This window comes from Mytilus galloprovincialis, chromosome 1 (assembly GCF_965363235.1).
Source record: "Mytilus galloprovincialis chromosome 1, xbMytGall1.hap1.1, whole genome shotgun sequence".
Taxonomy (NCBI): domain Eukaryota; kingdom Metazoa; phylum Mollusca; class Bivalvia; order Mytilida; family Mytilidae; genus Mytilus; species Mytilus galloprovincialis.
Genome location: NC_134838.1, coordinates 26425049 through 26451034, shown reverse-complemented (window position 1 = coordinate 26451034; position 25986 = coordinate 26425049). Strand labels below are relative to the sequence as shown.

The window sequence follows — 25986 nt, the reverse complement described above, 5'->3', positions numbered from 1 at the left end:
GACGGTCGAAAAACTGCTAGTCAAATTTGCTTTACATAAATGGGTGTTTTTAAATTTGACCGTGTATCTCACCATTACTCTTTTGCGTGTGTGGGTATAAAGGGGGAGACCTTGTTTTTTAGTTTGTTTGGGACAAAGAATTTGTTCCCATTTGTATTCAAAATTGAGTGTTATATTTCACAATTCTATATCAAAACTGAATATAGATTATACTTCCTCCTGATTTTTTTCTCAAGAAATTATAGAAGAAAACTAATGTTTATATCTTTATTTTTTATAATTATGCATGTCTGTTTGAGATACATTTAATAAGACCAATGAAATATATAGAAATAATTGAAGAGACCCTTTATAAATAGTTTTCTGTTATTACCGGAGTAGAAAATAATCTTTGGGAAATTATCCGTCTTGTTTTATGTTAAATTATTTCACTTCATAATTGTGATGTAGAAAATCAATTTTCTACTAAAACACTAAATTGAAATAAAGATTTTCATTTTGATCTAACATCCCTTTTTATAATTGTAGTGGCATGGTCATTCAATTGATTAGTTGGGTGATTACAGGTTAAGCGCTAATTTTCCGTGTGACAGTCGCGTGTACCCTAGGGTGTGTATAATTTATTTGGTGATACCTTATTTGTTTTTGGTAAAAAAACACCCCTTGAATACATCTTTTTATTCAACTTAAATTCAGTATCAATAGGTGATTGAAAATTAAAAAAAAATGAAGTATGAATTAAGAACTTTATGCACCCACGAACACACGGCTGTTTAATATATAATCCATAAGCTTGCCTTCTGTACTTTCTGTTTTGCAAGGTCGTAAACAATTCGAACGGTGTAATATCTGCCAAATCCAGATCAAGTGCCTAGCAGATATATTAACTTTACTTTTAAAAAGATTAAAGCGTGTTTTGAAAAACAGCACACGTTTCCTAACATTACGTTTAGTTCAATCATTAATAAAAATGAAATAATGAAATAATAATTTGCATTTATTTTTAACTGTGGGTCAATTTGTCAAAATAAGCAAAGAAACATTGCAGCTGATGAATTATTGACATGCAAGTGAATAACTCGAAGTCATTGAATCCGTATTCATGTTAACTTCAGTTTAACCCATTATCTAGAGATTGGTGTTGCATGTATTGGCTGCATTCAGCCATTAAAAGAAAAGAATGTCAACATTGACACAAAAGTGCACCATTCCGTTGACTGTTTCGATTTCAAAAAAAAAAGAGTCATTCTAATACTGGTAAAAAAGATAATTTAGTTATTTTAAAAATATTTAATATGAAATCAAACAGACATAGAACTAGTATGCGTTCATAGTAAACAGATGCCCACTAGCACTATTATTTTCTATGTTCTGTGGATTGTGAATCGGGGTCAAAACTCTATTAACACTCATTAAGATTAGAAAGATCATATCATTGGGAACATGTGTATAAAGTTTCAAGTTTATTGAATTTCAACTTCATCAAAAACTACCTTGACCAAAAACTTTAACCTGAAGCAGGACATACGGACGAACGGAGGGACAGACGAATAGACGAACGGACGAACAGACGGACCCACAGACCAGAAAAATACTGCCCATCTACTATCGTAGGTGGGACATACAAATCCACTTGCACGAGGTAGTTCTCTATCTATGTTTTCGTTGACACACTTCGGAGGTCATCACGATAACTAATTAGGTGGCCTCTAAATTAAATGCACACCTAATTCTGATTTATAGTATAGATGCATTGTAAATATCTTATTACCGAATTATTGTGTTTTAGTATGTAATAAATCAAATATGATAATTTTACTCAAATCGGTAAGCATGATATATACAGCTTATGCCCCTGTAAGGAACATTTCAGTTTGTTATATGAATTATCATTACTTGCAAAATATTCATCAACTAATCCTGTCTCTTTAAAAGTCAACAAAACCTATAGTGATGTCACTCTTCTATGGTATGAAAAGATCAATAGAACTTTTGATGTGGTATAGTTGTCTAAAAATCATGCGGTAGTTGGCGACCTATATTGTATTGTGACACGAAAGGAGCTATTATCATGATTATTTGTCCTTGTATTTAGCAAAAACTGTAGTTAAAATTTTAGTTTGTTCTGCGAGCCGAAAAATCCTCGAATGTCCTCGATGATGGTTGACCTATATAATAATATTTTGTTCATCATTTAAAAAATACCGCCGAAAATCTAAATTAGGGTAGGCTTGAGTCAAACATATAATTTATAAAAAGCATATATTTTATGAACTTGATAATTTCTTATCAGAAGGAATCTATCTCTTTATAAACATAATTATATTATTATGTGATAGAATAATTGTAGGAGATTAGTTAAGCTTTTATGTTGAATATGGTTTCTTAGAGGAACCCTGTATTGTTTATCGAAAAAAACATGTGATTAGAATATGAGGAGGGAATCCTTGGACAGTCTTATTTGTATGTAGACCTGACCTTTTTAATAGAGCATATTCAAGGGAACTAGCAGAGTTGTTGAACACTTTTTTTAAAGAACACAATAACAACCCTCCCTACTGAATACGTTAAATTCCTGTCCAGAAAAATCTGATTGATGCAGAAATTCAGAAAAAAAACTTGACAATAGTAAAACTATTGTTGGCGTTTCAACCACATTTGCCGCATTTTCAAGACCTGATAGAGCTAAAGGATTCGTAAATATTAAAGAACTCCAAGAGAAGGACTTAAACACGGACATACGTGCCACATACAACCCTCCGATCTAAAATTAATCCCCTTTATCTGATGAAATTACAAATGCTTCTATATACCAGAGGTAATCATGAAGTAGTCAAAACGACTGTGTTTGTGATTTGGACCCCTCCACGAGTACTTTGTATCAAAAGGGTGCTGCTGGCGCCATATATCTAATAAATCTAGTTCATGCATAACCTCATGAATCTTGGGTTTTGATTTGGGGTTATTGTCACTTCTATAATGTAATGTGTCCATGGCATAATCTTGAGCAATATTCAAATATCCCCCTACTACAACTGATGAATTGCCATGGTGGGATTTTGTTTTTGTTTTATGTTCTTAAAAAAGACTGGGTCATCATTAGTATTGTTAAAATGAGAATTACCAAGTAAATTTAAGACACATTTTAAAATGTTCAAAATATGACAAGTCATAATGAGAAAAATAAAGAATGTTGAGAACCAGTCGAGAAATTTCAAGACTGTATTCAAATGTAGTGAATTTGCAAAGAAATATTAAGACCATATAAAGAATGTCAAGAATTTGTCGAGTAAATTTTCTAAAAATTACAATATAAATTAGAAATTGTCAAGAAATATTAAGACACCAGTCATACTGTTGGTGAACGTCGAGTAGTTGATTAATATGCAAATTTAGAAACAACTTGGTCTTTTCAGACTTTTGATCATTTGTAGTGATTGAACGATACCCCCATTTTCACTTCTGATTATTTATGAAGGAGTTATTAATTACATTGATAAGGTACCTTGTCTGTTTGAATTCAAATAAAAACAAACATGGAAATAGAATAGAAACAAGGCCAGATTTTCAAAGTAGACATACTAGTTATAAGAATGTATATCAGTAGAAACACAACATCATACTATTAAAGTAGCGCAAATAGCTTAAAAAGCTGTTGATATGGACGCTTCTAAAGTCTGCACTAAATGACAAATTTCAGTCGGCCCCTTCAAAAAAAAAACTCAAAATTCTCAGAAGATTTCTAATGAATCATTCCAAATGTAATTAGAAGTGCACGTAGGTGGATGATCTTTCTCAAAATTAATGATTATAAAAATATCAATCAAACAGGAGCTTCACGTCTTTGGGTCAAAAATGTCCTCGTGAAATGTAAACAGATTTGGACCTATTGTGTAGAAAAGTGTAACGTTATTTAATATAGACATATTACTAAGTTTCGACATTCAAGGGAAAACACCAGTTTGCTGGCACGTCACGTATTTGACAGTACATACTAAAAATGACGGAAGGAAAGACCTTTAAATTGTTCTCGAACAATTAATCGTTAACGTCAATCTTTTTTGAAAGAACTTGTTATAGGGTAAATAGTGTGGCGATAAATTTGCTCGATGATGATTTTTTTATAGATAAAGGAGGATCATGGTTTCTTTATAGAAAATGGCTATATATAACACTGAATTGTGGATCTTTATGATCAGATTCAGACTGGCAAAGTTTGTCGAGTTTCACCAACATAAAGTAGCACACACAAAGTACATTTAATTCCATGTCCGTGGAACAGTGAAAGGCTCAAACGATTTTGTATAATAAGTTTTTCCTGTTTAATGACTAGTAAAATCTGCTAAACTGATGAACATATTTACATGTGTTCTTTTTTCCTTTTTTTCAATAACTTTACAAGTAGACTCGACAGGAATTAATTCACTAGATAAGGGTGTCTTTAAAAAGTCGAAAATATGTACATTGTGTAGTACATGATTTTAATTTTTGAAAAGTATCCAAGTTATTGTAGAGTAATAATTTCCTTCTGGCTGTACATGGGTCAAATCAGAGATATTCAGGAGAGGGGGAAGTGATCAGTGGAAGTCACTAAAGTAAAGCAAGCAGGACTTATGGTTATGTAACACTTCGGTTGTTTGGATGAAAGTGTTTTTGTCTTTTAATACCGCCATCAACTTTTTCATGATTTACTCCTTAAAACATGTAATTTTGAATTGAATTATAAGAATTGTCTGGTATATGCTTGTCTATTCATATTAACCTCAAAAATGTGGTGCATACTTTTAAATTATATGCTACGCGATTTAATCAGTAAGCACCACATTGCTATGTCATTTCTTCATAAAAATATTACAGTTTTTCTATCAATGATATGCTCTCCTTAGATTGGCATATGATATTAGGTATGGTATATTCAACACTAATCAGTCATCACAAAATGATATATTGTAAACATGATTAATGAACATTGAATTTTTTTTTAACTGCATGACGGAAATCAATGACATTATTGATGGTTCGATTTTGTGTGTTTTTTAGACAGAGGATTTACACCGCAACAATGGCATTTCCACCAAAGTACACACGATGAACAAGTGGCAGTTTATTCATGCAAAGAATTTTTACAAGGATTTGCGTTTGTAGCCATCATAGATTTTGACGAGATCATCGTACACGATAAATTTTCAGAATACTCAAAATTTCTGAAGGTAATTATTTGTAGAGTTCAGGTCATCTGTCATTTGATTATTAAAATATTTATCTTGAAAAAGAGAGATATAAAGAAACAATTAAACCTTTGCTTTGTAATTTATAAGTCCAATTTCAGAAGAAAAAAATAATAAAGATTATGTATTTCAAGTGTAGTTTAAGCTGCACACCTTTTTTTTTATAGCGGTTTTGCTTTCAGAATATCTAATATACTGAAATATACAGTAATATGAAAATAAAATATTTGTGAAGCAGTAACAACAATCTATTTATTTAAAAGGGAACTATTTTATGTTCCACTATCGATCGAGGCGTGAACCTACATTTTGCATGTGAACTTATTTTAACATGCATTGAGCCGTTAGACTTGTAAACGGGTTGTTCATTTAGCTTGAATACTTCGATAACTCATCTATCATTACATATTTTACATATTTTAGATATATATATGTAAGAGTTATCCACAAATTGAGAATTGTTAGCATAACAAATACAATTTTGGGGGAAAAGAAGTATAGAAAAAGAAGTTTAAACGGACCTTTTAATGAAGACAAAAGGGGTACTTAAGTGGTGTTTATCATCTTATAGTCATATGGTGTGTAATATTCAACCGTTTGTATGCAGGTGAAATGAGTATTTCATAATTTATTGTTGAATTTATTCACACTGTATTCTATCACAATGCAGCGTTATTTGGATTTAACGGAAGAAAATTTGCCCAAATCGTTGTAGACGTCGTTTTTCATTATTCTTCGTTATTGATCTGAGTATGACAAAACTTGACAGTAATGCTTCGAATAACCAGTTTTTAGAGATAGATAATTATATACTTCCAAATCATCGAACGGTACATCCGGTTTCATATGTTAAAGTATCCAACAAATATATTCATTTAAATTTGAGGAAGTTTACCCTAAATTTCATTGAAAAAAAAATGATTTGAGCCATGAACATATATTTCGGCCGTTTCAAAGCACAAATTTTGTTCTTTAGTGTGACAATAATAGATTTTTTTGAAAATCGGGCTTATGAGGTTACTAAAGCATGTAAACAGAATAATATTGTAGACATAATTGGTTAACTCACCACGATGGTTATTACTTTATATGCAATGCCAAGTTATGTTAACTTTTATGTGTGCAGTACTAAAAAAGGATAAAATGTTACACGTGCTATGCGTTTCTTTTTTTGAAACAAAGATATATTTTGCACAATTCTAGCTAAGACAAATTAGGAGAAACAATGGCGGTATTATTTTTGTAGGAAAATCACATTCAGTTAAATACACTCCAAGGTATAGATTACCCTAGCCGTATTTGGCACAACTTTTAGGAATTTCGGGTCCTAAATGCTCTTCAACTTCGTACTTGTTTTTGCTTAATAACTATGTTGATCTGAGCGTCACTGATGATTCTTATGTAAAAGAAACGCTCGTCTGGCGTATTGTATTATAAGCCTGGTACCTTTCATAACAAAGAAGGGTTTTGGTTCGATGTTAGACTGATGTGCCCAGTTAGTTTTGCATCTCATGTTTACCTTCTGATTCCATAAGTTTCGGAGAACATGATATTTCCCTGTTTTCTGTGTAGTGTTGTGTTGGGATTTTTTTGTTTTGTCGTTTGAAACATTGCTTATAAATAACCATCGATATCTTTCCTCTATTAACATGATTAGGATAACAACCCAATACACTCGTGTTTCTTAGTTTGTATTTTTGTCTTGTGTTGATTTGGTGGCTTGTCATTTGACCTTTGCTATAGTTTCAGCGAGGTTACATTTGATAATCTTCATACAGCGTATCAAACTAGCAATACTATATTCAAAATTTCAATATTTAAATCTTAGATGCATGAGTTTCTTTATTAGTTCTTAGTTGGCATGGAACCAACTGTCAGTAACTGCCAGTACTCTACTAAAGACCACACGCACGATAATAATAAATAATATGCTATTTTGCCAGCTCAGATTCAAATAACTTAATTAAAGTCGGCTATTTTATAGGCACCGGAAATATTTGTGAACCTGGACATAAGCTCCTAACAATCAAAATATAGTGTTTTGACTTTGTTCAGTCTGAGAGTTCAAGTTCACGGTAAACGAAGGCAAGACATTGTGTTCCGCGAGAGCCGTACTAATTTTAATTCATACAATTAAAAATCTACATTTTATTTTTATGCATACAATGTCCGACGCATTATATCTGAAGACAGTGACTGGTTCTAGAAATTATTTCAACTATATGTTTGATATAATTGATTGCAATAAATGAATGATCTATGTATTTTTATTTTCATGTTATATATTTTTTCACTTTGACGGATAAATTTTATAACTTGAAGATTATATATTATGTATATGTCTAAAAAATATTGTAAGCTGTTTTCGTATTCACTACAAGCATAGCAGAAATTATTTGATTTTTTTATGTTAACATGCACTGCAAATTTTTGTAGTTCTCTACATATATACTTATCAACAGGACATATTAGGTTAATTTCACCAATAAATGAGTAGTTGAACAATTATATTTAGAACGTGTCGGTTTTTCCTTGATATTGCCGATCAACTGATTAAACAATCATAATCTCTTTTTTTTTTTATGTAAGTTACAATGTTCCTTATATTATCCATTGTTATCAGACTCGTATGTGTTAATTTAGAGCAAAAGATATTATTTTGTCGGAAAAATTTGATTCGTACAAATTAATCAGAACTAGCTAAGAAAATGACATTTACCAAATAATTAAAAAAACATTTGTAATACAAAATACTTCATAAATAAATATACTTCTGAAACGACTTTTCGTCCTGAATATGCATGAAATGTTTGCCACTGGACGTTTAAACAACCACTGAATAATCAATTAATCAAATTTTGCTCTCAGTAAAAATGAATTAAACAATATAAGACAGAATTGGTGTCTGCTGTTTGTTTATACAGTAAACATACTGAATGTGTTTATATTCCTTATACAATTTCAAGTATGTAAGAAAAATCTTACATATTTTCAAACATCCTGGATCATCCTGACACTTCAAATTTCTAGGAGGTGAGATTCTCGGGGTTTTACCTAAAACTCTTTATGAAAATGCAATGTTTAATTCCAATTTGAAACCAAACGGTAATAGATATCCCAAGGTTTTTTAAAATGCATGTCTAATTTGATAAGGAGATTTGAAAAATCGATCTCAATGGTAGTTGAAATAATTCAGTGCAATCATTTTGTGTCCGTCGTTGTCTTTCATACATATCAATTGGTGTATCCACTGTTTGCTGTTCGTAATCTGATTTTCAAGATTTGTTCAAGATTTTATTGTAAAGCAACGCTCAGACACATAAATGTGTAACATGAGGTACATATATACAATGGTAAACATGATTTATAATACAAAGGTAACATTAAAAAAAACAAAATAAAAAACAATATAATTAAAAAAAAAAAAAACAACAATAAAAAAAATAAAAAAAATAAGACAAATTAATATACATATCACAATAGGTTATTCAGCTTTTTGATAAAAGATGCCACCTGTCTATATAAATTGACATTACAGTAAGATAACATTACAGATAATTTCTGTTTACTTGGATGCTTCGTATAATAACTAGGGATATGTTGTTCTCTAAAAGTAACAAGTTGAGGAGACTTGCATATAAAAAGATAGTGAAATTCGTCTCCTACACTTTCTTTACATATGTGACATTTTCTGTCCTCCGGCGGAATATTGTGCCAACGCCCAGTTTCAATGGGAATTTTTATATTAGACGTTCTTAATTTTGTCATCCAGATTCTTGCATTTTCCGGTATTTTTATTAAATAATTTTCAAATCCAAAACAGTTTTTATAACTAGAATAAAATACACCTCGGGAAGATAATTGGACATCTTGATGCCATTTTTGTATATATTGGTCTTGTAAAACCTGTTTTGTCAGATGTTTGTAGTCAGCACTATCTTGATTGACAAACACATATCCTAGTCCTGTATCATTAAATATTGATTCTATAAAGTTCAGCCATTTGAATGATTGACCGCTATTTTGCATTAAACTTAATAATAATCTATACATATTACTACTTAATTTGTCACCATGCATTATCCTTCTCCAAAATGATGTCATTCTTATTTTGACTTTTATTTCTAATGGAAATCTGCCTAATTCTCCATATACCATATAGTTAGGCGTTGAAGATCTTACTCTTAGAATACGTTTACAAAAATTTAAGTGAATTTGTTCTAAAATTTTCAGGTTTTCGTATCCCCAAATCTCACACCCATATAAAAGAATAGGCTCTACCATGGCATCAAACATTTTAAGCTGTAAATCCAATGGGATTGCTTGATTTCTAATACTTTTGTACAAGCTGTATAATGCTTTTTGTGCTTGATTAACCATTTTTTTCTTCGCCTCATTGAAAGTACCATTACATTTAAATATGAGCCCAAGATATGAGTAGGTATCGACTAATTCTATATTTTTGCCTTGTAATTTAAATTCAAATTTCCTTCGCACTTTGCCTTTACTAAATACCATACTTTTTGTTTTTGTAACATTAACTTCAAGTTTCCATAATTCACAGTAGTTCTGAAAAATATTTAGTGCATTTTGCATACTTTCTGCTGAATCCGCCAGAATGACGGTATCATCAGCGTACAGTATGGCAAACAGTTTCATAATTGAATTTAACTCATTTTGACATTTTTCTTTAACTATCTCAAGGGGACATCCACCTAAATCAATAAAGAATTTTTCTAAGTCATTTATAAAAATAGAAAAGAGAAAGGGAGATAGATTTCCCCCTGTCTTACACCAGTTAGACAGGGAAAATATTCTGACTGTTGGTTGTTGTATTTTACACATGATTTAATATTGTTATACATATTAAAAATAACAGTAAATATTTTCCCTTTTATACCACTGTTCTGTAGTTTTTTCCACAGACCACTTCTCCATACAGTGTCGAATGCCTTTCGAAAATCAACAAACGTACAAAATAGTTTTTTTCCAAAAGATTGATAGAGTGATACAAAGGCATGCAATACGAATAAATTATCGGTTGTAGAGTTACCTTTTCGAAATCCAGCTTGGTTGTATGAAATTAAGGAAATTTCATTTGCAAAAAAGGTTAACCTAGAATTAATTATTGATGTAAAGACTTTTCCTAAACAGCTTATTAATGTTATTGCTCTGAAGTTATCAGGATCCATGGTATCTCCTTTGTTTTTAAAAACTGGTCGTATTATACCAATAGTCCAGTGCTCTGGGATTATTCCGGTTTCTAAAACAATGTTAAATATTTTACAGTAAATATGTACCAATGCTGGAGTTGAATGTTTTATATACTCATTTAAAATATTATCTAATCCTGGTGATTTGTTATTCTTTAAATTTTTTATTGCATCAGTTATTTCAGCTTCCGTAAATTCATCGTTCAAAATTGAATCATACAAAGCATCATCACAAATAGAGTTAAAATCAATATCAATAGCATCATCAGCTGCATCGGGTTCATATTGATTCAATTTTTTAAAATATTCGTAAAATGTGTCAATAGGAATTGGAGGGTTCTGTTTAGTTTGACCAGAATATTTTTTAAGAGTCCTCCAAAAGGCTTTTGTGTCAGATTTCGAGTGGGATCTAAGCTCAGCGGCACATTTTTCTTGATACTTACCAAAATTTTGATTTAGTGTTTTCTTATAATCTTTAGCAGAAGTGCTTAAAAGTTGTTTGATCTCTGCAGATTTTTTATGCTTATATGTATTTTTAACCCGATGAAATGCATTTCTTTTTTCTCTGCACTCGTTATTAAACCAAGGTTTTGTATTTAACTTAGGTGACCTTTTAGACCTATTATTTTTGTTATCACTAAAAGCGTCAGTGGCGCTATTTACTAAGAATTTACAAAGGTTATCAATAAAACTATTTATCTGATCGACATTAACCTGTGTGTTTTCATTCATTTTATTAACCGGATGTTTGTGACAAAAATGTCGGTTATTGATTTGGGTCGGCCGGGCGGGCGGGCGGGCGGGCGGGCGGCAATCAAATGTTGTCCGTGCATTAACTCATGAACCGTTCAACCAAAGCTTTTAAAATTTTAATATGTTATTACTGACAACTATACGAAGGTCAAGTTCAATAATGGCGATTTTGACTTTTACCGTTCGGGAGTTATGGTTCTTGAAAGATTGAAAAATGGAGTTTTCAGTCGTGTCCGTGCATTTACTCATGAACTGTTCTACCAAAACTTCCCAAATTTTAATATGTTGTTACTGATGACAGAATGGAGGTCAAGTTCAATAATGACGATTTTGACTTTTACCGTTCAGGAGTTATGGTTCTTGAAAGATTGAAAAATGGAGTTTCCAGTCGTGTCCGTGCATTTATGCATGAACTGTTCTACCAAAGCTTCCGAAATTTTAATATGCTGTTACTGATGACAAAATGGAGGTCAAGTTCAATAATGACGATTTTGACTTTTACCGTTCAGGAGTTATGGTTCTTGAAAGATTGAAAAATGGTGTTTTCCGTCGTGTCCGTGCATTTTCTCATGAACCAACCATTCAACCAAAGCTTTTGAAATATTATTATAATGTTGATACTGATGACAAAATGGAGGTCAAATTTGATATTGATGATTTTCACTTTCACCATTCATCAGTAATGGTTCTTGTGATATTGCCAGGACACAAATAAATGTAAATAAATCCGGTTTGCTGTCGTTGTGACAGCCTCTTGTTCAACATGATGTTAAGTTCATTCAATGAGTTATTGGGATCATCATTTATTTCTTGAATAAATTTATTTGTTTTATCTGACCTCCAACGAACATGTTGGTCTACCTTTTGATTAAAAGTTAAGTTTTTCTGATGATTATCGTTATCTATTTTCATTGTAAAATGGACTCTATTATGAACATCAGAAAACATTGGGTTAAAATCAATTATTTCAAAATCTGTAGTTATGTTAAAACTATTAGGTGAAAGTAACAGATAGTCTACCATGCTAGCATCTTTACATGTTGTATGGCCAATACCATTGTCTGAAAAAAGACGACCATTTGCTATAAATAGGTTACATCTTTTACAAAAATCCAATAATTTTGTTCCATATTTGTTTACACGACCTGTATCTTTATTAAATCTTTGTAAAATATTATTTTCTTTTAGTATAGAATAACTCGAAGTATTATCATTAATGACATCTTCTTCAATTTGTAGTATTTCTTGTAAATTTATATCATCATCAACATAATCCTTCAAAGAAGAAGTTCTAGCATTGAAATCCCCTACAATCACAATATTTTTGATACCTTGAGAAAATATTAACAATTCTTCTTCAATTTCAATGAATGATTCATCAGATGAATATTTTGAGAACTCAGGTGGAACATAAGTACAACCAAATAGAGTATGTTGATCAAGGGAGGATATTTGGTTTGAAATTTCAATCCATTGAACAAATTCAGAATCAGACTTTAAAAACCGTAAATATTGTTTGAGATTTTTTTTGAAAATAATAAGGATACCTCCTGATTTGTTTTTAAATTTCCTTCTGTTTTTTGCAAAGTAATCATACTCTCTGGGTAATTCCAGCACATCAAGGTTATCCAATTTAGTTTCTGAAAACACTAAGATATCATACTTTGTAATAAGCTGGTGAAAATCAGGGTTCAGTAATTTTGATTTTATACCACACACATTAAGATGAGTTATTTTAAGTTTATCAATTCGCTCAGTATTGTTATCTAAAGCGTTGCCAATGTCCTATCTTGATTTTTCGGCAGTATCCGATTCAGTACGGGTTCTTTTTGATCTGTTGTTTATGGCAGTCAGGCCTCGCGATCGGTGTCCAAATTTAAGCCCCTACTTAGGTAAGTTAATGATCATTTATAGGGGAGGGGCTATTTTTCTCGATGCAAACATTATTTTCCTTCCTGAAAAAAAAACCAGCTTAACAATTTTCTATATTTTTTTTCATTTAATCATAAACCGATGTTTATTACATGATTTAAACAAAAAATAAAAACATCTAAATGCCAGGGTAATTTTCTTATCCAAATAATTATGTTTTTCATTTTTTAAGGTAATAGTGTTATCAGTTACATGTATGTAATTTGACACGTGTCTTATAGTTCAGTGATTTTCGGAAAAAATTACGAAAAACGGCACAGGGATTGTTCAATTATCATGTGTGATCTTTTATTGATTAAATTTGAATATATGCATTAAATATCAATCTCTATCTAGATAAGAAATGTGTTTACATTGTACAGCACCCCGTTTAGTCCTTAGTAGCATATTATAACTCATTAGTGCACTTATGAGTCCTTATCCGTGTTTAGACGCATCATTTTCTGCTCTTTGGTCGGATTGTTGTCTCTTTGACACATTCTCCATTTCAAACCTTCATTTTATTCAATTAGGTGTGATTCTCTTTATCTCTCTGTTTGATGTTTTTGCATACAAAAACAATTCGCACAATTAATCTAAAAAAGCAGACATTAAACTCTTTCTTCTAAAAACTTTTAGCATTTATTTAACCTTATTGCATGACATTGAATTAGTATTTTATTATCAGTCTTATCACAATTATATGACCTTCATAATAGTTTCCTATATAATGATTTTTGACAGAAATTTACTTACTTAATAATTGAAAAATTCGTTCTTTTTATCGACACATTTAAAATTGCTGCCGTAAATGTTATTTTGCGCGACGTCAAACTGTAATATCGGGAAAAGATGCATTTTTTCGAGATTTAACCATTAGCTTAAGAGCATAAATATGTCCCTTCTTTTTAGAAATAACATTTCGCTTGATACCGTATGGAGATTTTTGTTTCAACTAATATGAAGAAATTAACGACTTTTTTTAACTAGATAAATATACAACAAAAATACCGTTTTTTCTTAAATCAATTGCTTTTAACAAAAATCATTAATAACAAAGAATTGTTACACAAATGTAGTAAGAACAAAAATTTTGTAACGAAGATATTCCTTATCTCTTTACCGAAATCTGCATATCTGTATATTTTGAAACATAAAACGTTAAGGGTGTCTGCTCAAAGGACAGAAATGTCCAAGAAACCGAAACATTAAGTAAATGCCATTTGTCCTTTGAATTTAGCACATGAAGATATAATTTTAGCACATATACACATGTACAAATTGATTTTGTAAAAAAAAATCACTGTCGGTCTAAAACTGTATCGCATGCCCAGAATTGTCCTAAAGCTTTAAATGTCAGATCACGAGGGTCTGAATGGGGATTCATTATTTCTGTATTCTATAATTTTAGGCAATTTGTTCTTTAATTCGTTTTACCTTTTGCCGATCATTCTTTATTCCATATATTCTAGTACCTCATCATTTTCTTGTCTATACATTTGTCTGGTTATTTTCTGTAATCTTTGTTTTTTTATGTCTATAATTTCCTTCTATAAACCCCCATCTACACCCTCATGTATAATCGAAGACGATAAACATTTTAGTATACATACCACCAGTTCCCACTTTTACCTGGCATACAAACCACATATTTTTATTACGGGCCCGTTATTTCCACCTGGATACAGGACTTATATAATATATGTATTACGTAATAATAACGGATATAGTAAATTCAGTAGAATATAACCTGTATCAACGCACTGACTTGTTAAAAGGTATTTTGAACTGACAATTGTTAATCATATTTTTAGTTATTTTAAAATTAAGAATGAAAATCGGGAATATGTCAAATTAACAACCCGAAAAGAACGGTTGACAGCCGAAGGCCACCAGTCATATTCTGCTAATGTTTTAGTTTCGACTAAGGCAAAAACCATTGTATTTTCAGAAAATCTCTAAACGAATAATGAGAGTTAGCGACCTTGACTTGCTAACAGCCCTAGCACTGTCTCTAAACATTTCAGAATTTAAGAGCCTATATCAATTAAGGGAAAGGCTCTACCTAGCTTTTGGTGTTTACAAAAATATCCATTTCAGAACCAAATAGTGGCTTCTGTATATGTATACCAAAATTGAGTTCAAGGCAGTATTCTCTCGAAGAGAACTATTACCCAAAGTGCAACATGCGAGAAGAGGTTTCATTTCCCTTATTGTTTTAGTGCTGTCACGGACTAATCTTTCGAGGTTACATCACGGAAATATATCTTAAATGAAAAGGTGTAACTGGGTGAATCCCTTAAAAACAAATTAAAAAAAATATATATATATATAAAATGACGGGTATTCGTCAATCAGACAGCATTCCAACATATGAACATAAACACAAGAAAATTACCTGACATCTAGAATAAGAGGTTTAAGCATACATGTATCCCGCGCTGGTATCAACTTACTGAGTTGTGAGTAAAATTCAATATGGATGTAGTAGTGTGAAACGGGAAGTATACGAAATATTTGTTTTTACGTACGATTGAGTATCATTTCCTAAATACATACGGGTCAACAAACTATTCTTATGATTATATAATGGTAAATGAGGATCTCATCAGAGGAACAAATTAAGTAAATAGTTATCAAAGGTACCAGGATTATAATTTAGTACGCCAGACGCGCGTTTCGTCCACATAGGACTCATCAGTGACGCTCATATCAAAATATTTATAAGGCCAAACAAGTACAAAGTTGAAGAGCATTAGGATCCAAAATTCCAATAAATTGTGCAAAATAATGTTAAGGTAATCTATGCCTGGGATAAGAAAATCCTTAGTTTTTCCAAAAATTCAAAGTTTTGTAAACAGGAAATTTATAAAAATGACCACATTATTGATATTCATGTCAACACCGAAGTGTTGACTACTGGGCTGGTGATACCCTCGGGGACACATGAAGATACATGTAGAAGGAAGAATGATTTCCACATGCAAAACATCAAATAGGACGATGTCTCAATTAGTACACAGCAACTTGAACTATAACATCCATAGACAATAACAATATAGTAAATGCTTTATATACTGACATTGAAACAAATATACTGTTCATAATAATTGCACATATGTAGACTTTAATTGAGGTATCCCGCGTTATATAAACCATCGCACACCATTGCGCCAAAGTGTGCTGGTCTGCGCCGAAGTGTGCTGAGCTATTATTTCATTATTCAACCCAATGTAAAGCAAAACGAATAATACCGTTTTGAGCTATAAAACCAAGGAAACCCTTTATACTAGTCAAAAATTGCTTGGTCTTGATAGATGCTTACGAAACTTCAATTAATTGTTTCTATTTTTCAATTTTTTATATCGGATAAAAAATGAACAAAAAATGGATAAAAACTACCGATTTTTCTAGGAGACAAAATTTATCCTTATTAGAGTCTTTGTCATATGGATTCATAAAGGACAAAACATGTCATCAGTAACAGAACAAAAAACACCCCATGGTAAAAAAAAAAACCACGGGTGCGTCTAACACTGTTAAGGAGTCCTTTGTGCACTAAGAACTTATAACATGCCACTAACTAGATGGGATGCTGTTAGTTTACATGAATTTCTTTTCATATTATGGTATTATATCGATATTTAATGCATAAATTTCAAATTTTATAGAAAAATAAATTTAATAATAAATAAACAAGATATTCAACATTATTAAGACACGTGCCTGTTTTTCTTTGATATGCCGAAAATCAATGAACCGTTTTACACGTGTCAAATTACATAACTGATTACACGGGAATCCTTTTGTCTGTTGTGTTAACGTTTAATCGACAAGATCGGTAAAGTTGGATACTAATAAATGAATAGTTTTTGAAAAAAAATTCAGAACGCAGAAGTATTTTCTCAGGTGTATTTTGTAAATATTTCATGTAAATAATAAATTTGTCAACAGAGCAATATATCTAAATTAAATGTCGGTTTTTAAAAGACCGCATACAAATTTTGCGTTCGTATATTGTTATCACTTGTCTTCGTCGTCGTCCGTCGTCTGAGTTTGACTTGTCCGTGACGCGTTTTCACAAATTATGGTATACTTTTAAATGGTTTCCATTTAATCGCCATTTTGCATACGTGTTTCATAGATTCGCAAATGATACTTGTTCACCAATGAACATGTTGAAGCTGGTTACGAGGTTTCAATACATATTCGTACAATCGTTCTTTAAGTTTTTGAAAGTACGTGTTGAAGTTTTGATAACAAGAAAAAGATGTGGTATGATTGGGGATGAGACAACTCATCGCAAGAAATAAAATGACACAGAAGTTTTCCCCATAAGTCACCCACGGCCTTCAACAGTGAGTAATGAACATACCAGTCATTATTTCATAAATGATCTCATACAATATTTTAAACAGACAATTTGTTAAAAAAAATCGTAGGGTTCCGCGGAACCCAGTGTCTCGCCTATTCTTTCTGTTAATCGCAGGCTCAGCAAAAATTAGGAAATAAATCAATAAAATATTCCTGTTGATACTATCTTTTAATTGAAAGAAGCTTCTGTCCAAGTTTGGTAAAAACCAAGGACAGTTTATGAATCCAATAAATGTTTAAAAACTTCTTGATACTATTTTATGATCATAAACAAGCTTCTGTCCAAGTTGGGTAGAAATCCAGGATAGTTTAAGAAACGGTGATTCAAATTTAAAAAAACTTTAACCACAGAGTGAATATTTGTAGACGCCGCCGACGCCGACGACGACAGAATGTAGGATTGCTTAGTCTCGCTTTTTCGAATAAAGTCGAAGACTCGACAAAAAATATACACATCAGATTTCTTTTTGACATACGGGCGCACTACGCTTTTTTTATACGCCCGTCAACATTTTGACGGGATGTATTATGGTATACAAATGTCCGGCATCCGTCCGTCCGCCGGGAGTCCACATGTGGCACTGTTACTTGAGAACCGCTTACTAGTATCCATTTCATGAAACTGAAAATAGTTGTTTCTTATGATGGTTTTCGGAATTACTCATATTTCTAGTGAAATCATTTGTATATACACGCATCTTTCTCGGAATTAAAATAAAAACAAAACACTTACATACATATATATATTCCTTTTGTCTTTGTATATCTTTCTCGGAATTAATATATATATATATTCCTTTTGTCTTCGTATATCTTACATAAACATGATAAAAATTTTAACAAGCTGACCACACCCTTACTTATAAGTTGCCGCTCATCAAAGTCGTCTCCTATGGCAAACAATTTTGTTTGGAAAGAAATAAAACAACAGCAAAATTATTTGTCCTTTTTATCAGTTTGAATAAGAACAACACATCTAATTATAAATATTTGAAGCAAAAATCTTTTTGATACAATTGTTTTAAATTACTTGAAATAAAAAGATCGTGATTGTTTAATCAGTTGCTATGTTATTTGGCACGTGTCAATCGGTTCATTGATTTTCGGCATATCAAAGAAAAACCGGCACGTGTCTAAAAAATGTTGAATATCTCGTTTATTTATGATTATTTTTTCTGTAAAATTTCAAATTTATGCAATAAATATCAATCTCTAACATGATATATAAAAATAATACATATAACAACACTCCTTCTAGTCCTTAGTGGCATTGTATAGTCAAGGCCTTAGTGCACTTAGGACTCCTTAGCAGTGTTTAGACGTACCGAACAAAAAATCCGTCATGCTTCAATAATCATAGAAGGTTAACAACTAGTCTGTTTCCCGGCCGTTATTGAAATTCTTGACAATACCTTAATATTTGTATATTCCGAAGGCATACTTAATGTTTTACGGAGGGGACCAACCTAGTTAACAACGTACTATTGTGAATTATTTTTTCGGATAATAATCTTTTAGACATACAGATAGGCAACCATGAACACAATGAAAAATGAATCCGTGAAAGTGTTGCATGTTTATTCCATTCAAATAAAGACTTGTTATGATAATACCATATATTTAACTATTCTATCAAAAAAAAAAAAAAAAAAATAGATTATATCTTAAACTTGTAAATTCAATTTGCCTGATCTTATATTTGTTTAATTAAAAATAATGCCTTCAAATACATATAATGTTTATTTTTATTGAATTTTCCACAAAACATATTTAGCTTAGTTTAAATAAAATTCAGAACAGAGAATTCAAACACTGTTGAAGAGAATATACATATTCGTGTTAATTCTCCTCAGTTTAATTTGTTAATTCAAGTTTGACATTTAACATTTTAATCCGCAATCCACATTTACCCGACAATCTTGTATATTGTACTTTCTCAATGGAATAACATTACGTGCATGTGACCATCAGAAACTAAGACAAAATGATATTTATAATGGTATTTATCAAAACTTGAATATTTGAAAATATCTTAGTAGCATATGGATTTGCCAAATAAGCGAAGAATTATAGTCTAGCCTAGTTCAACCAAGGATATATAGTTTCTTTTCAATAAAATATTGTTAGTGTTTATGGCGACTATAGCAGCAAAATTGCCGTTATTAAATAAAAATATAACATTTTCGTTATCTGATACATGTATTCAGGTTAAAATGTTCATTAAAATGTATAATATTTGTCTTAAAACTACATATAATGGGCATGTAAGAATGACATGAAGTTCATCTTCAATAGTAGAGCAACAACACATGTCATCTCGTGGACTTTTTTTCTTTCATACTTTCCAGTTTCTATTTTTTTTAGTGGAGCTACCCCACATCTTGCAAAAGCACTTTTGTTTTCAATTAACAGAATATTTTTAACAAATAACACTTGGCCATCAGTATATTTTTAAGTCCATTTCGCTCAGTTGAATAGAAATTCCAATTTTAACTCTTCTGTCGTAGAAATGTCAATATCATGTTATTGTTTGTACGTACAACATGTATCATTATATCAAAACGTGTCAGTCCCAGCCAAGATTCACTGAATACCCACGAAATATTTACAGATGATTAAAATATTTACACAAAAAGTCACGAATCTGTATGAACGTTATGTGCGATGAAGTTAATTTTAAGTGTTCACAAGAAGGTAAGTATGACTGTAAATGTTATTTAAAGTCGGAACATATATATAATATAGACACTTCTACAACTAAATTTGTTTTACATGCACACGTATAAAAATTGCGGTTTTTATCCAACTCAATTTTAGGGTTGTACGTAGTTTTCAATTTAGACTTGTTTACATATATATATATAGAATGAAATTCAAAACAGTGTGGCTGTGGCCATTGATTAACACATTAAATACATCCATTGACCGGGACAATTTACGTGAACGTTTGTCTGTAACGACCACTGTTCACGACGTACCTACGATAGACATTTAAACTGTGGGGTCACCAAAGGTTTCTTAAAGCCTTTAATTATAAAATAATTCGAAAAATCAATCGGGAATAACCTTTATGTTTTGATTTATATAATTGATATAAATCAAAACATCGTGTTATTTCTGATTAATTTTTCGAATTACTTTATTAAGGTGTTGAGAACCTTTGGTGACCCCATAGTTTAAGTGTCTTTAAAAAGTACATAGTGAGCAGTGGTCTTTACATACAAATTGAAACACGAAATTGATATCTGTGTCGGGTCCTATCTGCAATATGGGATGCGTGGTTGCATGGGTGTTTTATTATAACAAATTGAATTTGATGGGAAAATTTACAAACAAGTAATAGGTACGGCAATTGGTGCAGTTCCTTCACCGGAAATCTGTGACATACTTATGTTTGAAATAATGAATCAAATTATTTCTGCATTTCAATATAAAGACAAAATATTCTATCATGGCAGATATAGAGGCGATGGATTCATAATATATGATGGAACATCAGATGAAATTATAGATTTTTTTCGTCTAGCAAATGATTATAACCCCTTATTAAAGTTCACCTATGAAATCAAAAACGATAAAATGTCGTTCTTGGATGTTGATGTAATTAAAGGTCAACGATTTACAACATATGGCATCTTTGACCTTGAAATACATTTTAAAGAAACAAATTCTTATCTGTTTCTGCACAGAAATAGCTGTCACTCACAGCATGTATTCAGAGGATTTATTAAAGGTGAAGCAATACGGCAAATTAGAAATACAAGTGAAATACTGATGATGGTAGATCTGTCATAATAACTAGATATATTGAAGAAGAATTAAAATATAAATATATCAATATAAACATGAATAATTTTCATATTTAATTATATTCAAATAATGCATCTTAAAATGACCACTATTAAATTAACTACCGAAACACGAAATTGATATTTGTGTCGGGTCCTATCTGCAAAATGGGATGCGTGGTTGCATGGGTGTTTTATTATAACAAAACGAATTGCAAGGAAACACTTTATTTGAATGAGTAATTTATTCACTAAAATAACGTATAATTTTTTTTCTTTTTTATTACAATAACGTAATAATCTTCTTTTTCTTTCCAATACAAAAAAACATAGAACTATAGTAATTGTTCCAGCAGCAACTCATTTTAAACACAACACAAAGGAGTAAGTGGAAGTTCATTACTTTTACCATAAAATTTTGTTCTGACCTAACAATTTGTTTACCATTTAATTTCTAGTCAGAGCTATTGCCATCGTATCCGGATGCTTCAGCCTTCACCCTGAATGTGTCATTCTTTATAACGGACTGGGGAGTTTCAGGAGTAGAACCTCTGATGACCAGTAGATACTTGAGAAGAACATCTCCACTTGCATATCGATATAAAAATATTTATTTGCCACACAGAACCGAAACAATTGATACTCATCGAACACGGTCCAAGAGTGGATATAGAAGGTATTTAAATAATTAGAGCATGATAAAAATTATATGCGGAGCAAATTTCTTGTACGTTTATCATCTTTCTATTTTTTGCGCTTGACTGGTTACATTTCTTCTCACATTTGTTTTTATACAACAGTTTAAAAGACTGGGTAAATTAGATTTAGATGTCACTTAACTGAAGAAGTCGAAACGTATTTGCCCTAACAGCTTGAACAAAAAAACATCATTATTTTTACCATGTATACATGAATGACAATACTTTTTTGGGATTGTGATTGTGTTTCTATTAAATAATGGTTTACAACAAATCGATTTTATCGTTAGGTAAATTGTGCTTTTGGACTCTGTTTGTATACCAGCGAGACTCCGTCAATTAGCGCAGTGTCGAAATTTCACCCCAATATACACTAATTTTCCAAAACAAAAATTAGCTACAATTGAAAAAGAAATAAATTAACACTCTGAATAAACGTTGACAGGACAAATGTACGAACAGAACATCTGTTTTGATGGATATTGTAAATGAGCAAGATTGACGTATTTATCTGTTGAGCTTTTGAATTTTTGAAATACTAAGGCTTTTCTACCTCAGAAATAGATTATCTTAGCTGTATTTGGAAAAACCTTTAGGAATTTTGGTCCTCGATGCTCTTCCACTTCGTATTTTTTTGACGTTTTTAACTTTTTGGGATTCGAGCGTCACTGATGAGTCTTTTATAGACGAAGCGCGCGTCTGACGTACATACAAAATTTAATCCTGGTATCTATGATGAGTTTATTGTACATAATGAAGCCTGTTTTGACAAAAGCTATCATCAACTAATCTTGTCTGACACCATTAATTCCTATGGGGATGTTATTCTTGGATAATAACTTTAATGTCAGTAAGTACTTGATATTTCTGAGTATACCATTTCAAAGCCAGCATTGTTCTTTCAATACAGATTATTATTTATCAGAATAAATCAGTTTTATAGTAACATATTTTGTGTTCAAATCATTCACTTTGATTTGATAAACTATACATTTTACATTTTATTTGAAATACAAATGAAACAGTCTAATCATTGATGTAGTGGTATTTGGTCACTTTAGATTAGTATTATATGTAGCCGTATGATATCGATTTCGCTGCGAATGATATATAATTAAAATATACATAACGCGAATGAAAAAAAAAATACATTTGAGTGTCCCCTGCAGCAGTGCAGTACGTCAAAATAAACGAAAACAAATACAAAAGGAATTTTGATAACTCATATTCCACCTCGCATAGTGTAAACACATTTATTTCGCTTCTCCAGGCTACGCCTTTCACTACAAAAGTCAAAAAGTCTGAAAAGACCAGTTTTTGTCTTGATTTGCATGAACTTTTACTCGACATTCTCGAAAAGTATGACTTGTGTCTTAATTTTTCTTGACCAATTCTCATTTATATCAAATTTGTATGAAATGTACTCGACATATTCCCGACATTCTGAATATGGTCTTAAAATTTCTTGACTAATTCTTGACATTTGAATACTGTCTTGAAACTTCTCGACATAATCTTGACATTCTTATTTTTTCTCAGTATGGCTTGACATATTCTGAACATTTTGAATTGTGTATTAAATTTACTTGACAGTTCTGAGTTATCCGTGATATAACTTTAATCTTTATTCCTCTTTAAATAATATACTGTTTACAAAAAATATGAACGTTAGGTATGTAAAATAATTGAAAATTTGGGTATCTAAATATTTTTACAAATGCAAATATGGCTTTGAAATCTAGTGTATGAAATAATTCAAATGTTGGTGTGTTGATATAAAACAATTTAAATGTGAGTTTTTTAAAGATTACAAATTTTGATTTCTAAATCTTAATAATTAAATGATTAAAACCAATCATACTATAGTCATATTTCATTCAACATTCATCATATTCAATGTTAATATGGTAAAAAAATATTGTACAAAAATGTGGTTTATATAAATAGCAAATTATGATAATATACAAATCATTCATTTAACAGAAGAAACATTTGTGTAATGTCATCCGTTGGAATGCATAAAGTATTACACATGACAGGATGTTCCTAATAAAATTAAGGTTTCCACGCCCCAGAATAAACGCAACTGTCCAATAGAAATTACTGATTTACCTGTTAGCAGCCATACAACTTATCAATTGACCATTCCAAAGATTAAAAGAAAATTGTTATCTACTCCAGGAATAATAATAAAAAAGTATTCATAATGATTCCCATTAATGATTTCTATAGAAATCATTAATCTTAAGAAATGGATCTCAAACAGACATGCATAATATAGATCTAAATATTTTTTTTCTTTTCAGGAAGGAGTCACAAAAAAAAATGATAAAAATTTATAAAATTCAACACTCAAATTTGAATAAAAAATGTTTTTGGGTTGTTCTAAAAATGAACAAGGTTTTTGAATCAAGATAAGAACAAATTATTTGACCTACACGAAAGCCCCATCCTCTTTTTTAGTCACCCAAACCCAAAAGATGAACTGTGGGGTCCAAAAAAGACACATAGTCACATTTTAAAACTGCCTTCAAGACACCTATTTTAGTAAAGCAAATTTGACTGGCAGTTTTGCGAATGGCAAAAATCTAAATACTGTTTGTCAGTTACTTCGACTTATATTCCAAGTGAAAACAATTAATTAAACGTTTAATAAAATAAATCAAAATTAAACTACATGGGGGATTATTCAGGGTATTCCAACTTAGGTGCACACAAAGGGTATCTTACTATACCCAAGGATTTGTATAAATTAATCCTTGATTCTTCAATGTTTAGTTTAGCCATAATAAAAAGGAGTATATAACAGCAATATAATGTCATAAACAGTACAGAATAAGTCTGTACACATTTCAGGCAAAATGTACATGTGCAATATGTCAAGACATATTCAAGACTGTCAAGAATGTGTCGGGACATATTTAGACATTATTTAGAATGTCAAGAATATGTCAAGACATATTCAGACATTATTAAGAATGTCAAGAATATGTCAAGACAGATCGAGACAAATTTAAGACAGTCAAGAATTGGTCGAGACTAATCCAGACTCTTATCAGATGATACAGGAAGTGTCGAGAAATTTTAAGACAGTGTTCATACTGTCAAGACACATGTCAAGAAAAATCAAGAAACTTATAAGACTAATTAATAATATGCACCACTTGTTGCGGACCTGTTTTTGTATTGCTATGAGTTACAATTTATGACAAAAATAAGCAAAGACCCATCGAAACAACATCTTATAAACAAATTTAATAATACTTTTAGGTATTTGGATGATATTTTGGCTCTCAATAATGACGACTTCAGTATGTATATTAAAGAAATGTATCCTGTTGAACTTACTTTAAATAAAGCTAATACTAACAATGACCACTGCCCTTTCCTCGATCTTGATATCTATATCACTAACGGAACGCTGAATACTAAAATTTATGATAAAAGAGATGATTTTTCATTTCCTATCGTTAATTATCCATTTTTAGATGGTGACGTTCCCTTGTCACCATCTTACGGTGTTTATATATCTCAACTTGTACGATTCGCTCGTGTATGTAACAATGTTTTAGATTTTAACGAGAGAAATTTATGTATTACTGAAAAATTATTACACCAGGGTTTTCGATATCACAAACTAGTCAAAACATTTACTAAATTTTATCATCGGTATAAGGACATCATTCGTAAATATAGCTCAACATGCAGACTTCTTATACGTTCAGGTATTTGACATCCAATTTTTTATGGAAATATTCTTTATAAAGCACAAAGGTGTCAGTATTCACCTCAAAAACTAACAAAACCTTTAAATAGACTTATTAAGAAGGGATATAGTTACGAGACTGTTGTCAGGTCATTAAAGATTGCATATTTTGGCGTTAATATTGATTCACTTATAGGGTCTTTGCATCGGAACTAAACACATTTATTAAAAAAACAGTTGTTGGCATGACACGGGTTATGTTCTTCTCATATATGTTATGATGGTATGATACTAAACCCCTAACGGGAAGGATTG

General features: G+C 31.1%; 1 protein-coding gene across 1 annotated transcript in view; it reads left to right on the top strand.

Annotated features, from left to right (window-relative positions):
- The window catches only part of LOC143070749 (uncharacterized), a 43167-nt gene that overhangs the window by 11516 nt on the left and 5665 nt on the right, over nucleotides 1-25986 (top strand). The window contains exons 2-3 of the mRNA XM_076244917.1: nucleotides 5041-5210; nucleotides 21726-21943. Of these exons, the coding sequence (XP_076101032.1) occupies nucleotides 5041-5210; nucleotides 21726-21943 (388 nt within the window). The remainder of the gene's footprint in view (nucleotides 1-5040; nucleotides 5211-21725; nucleotides 21944-25986) is intronic.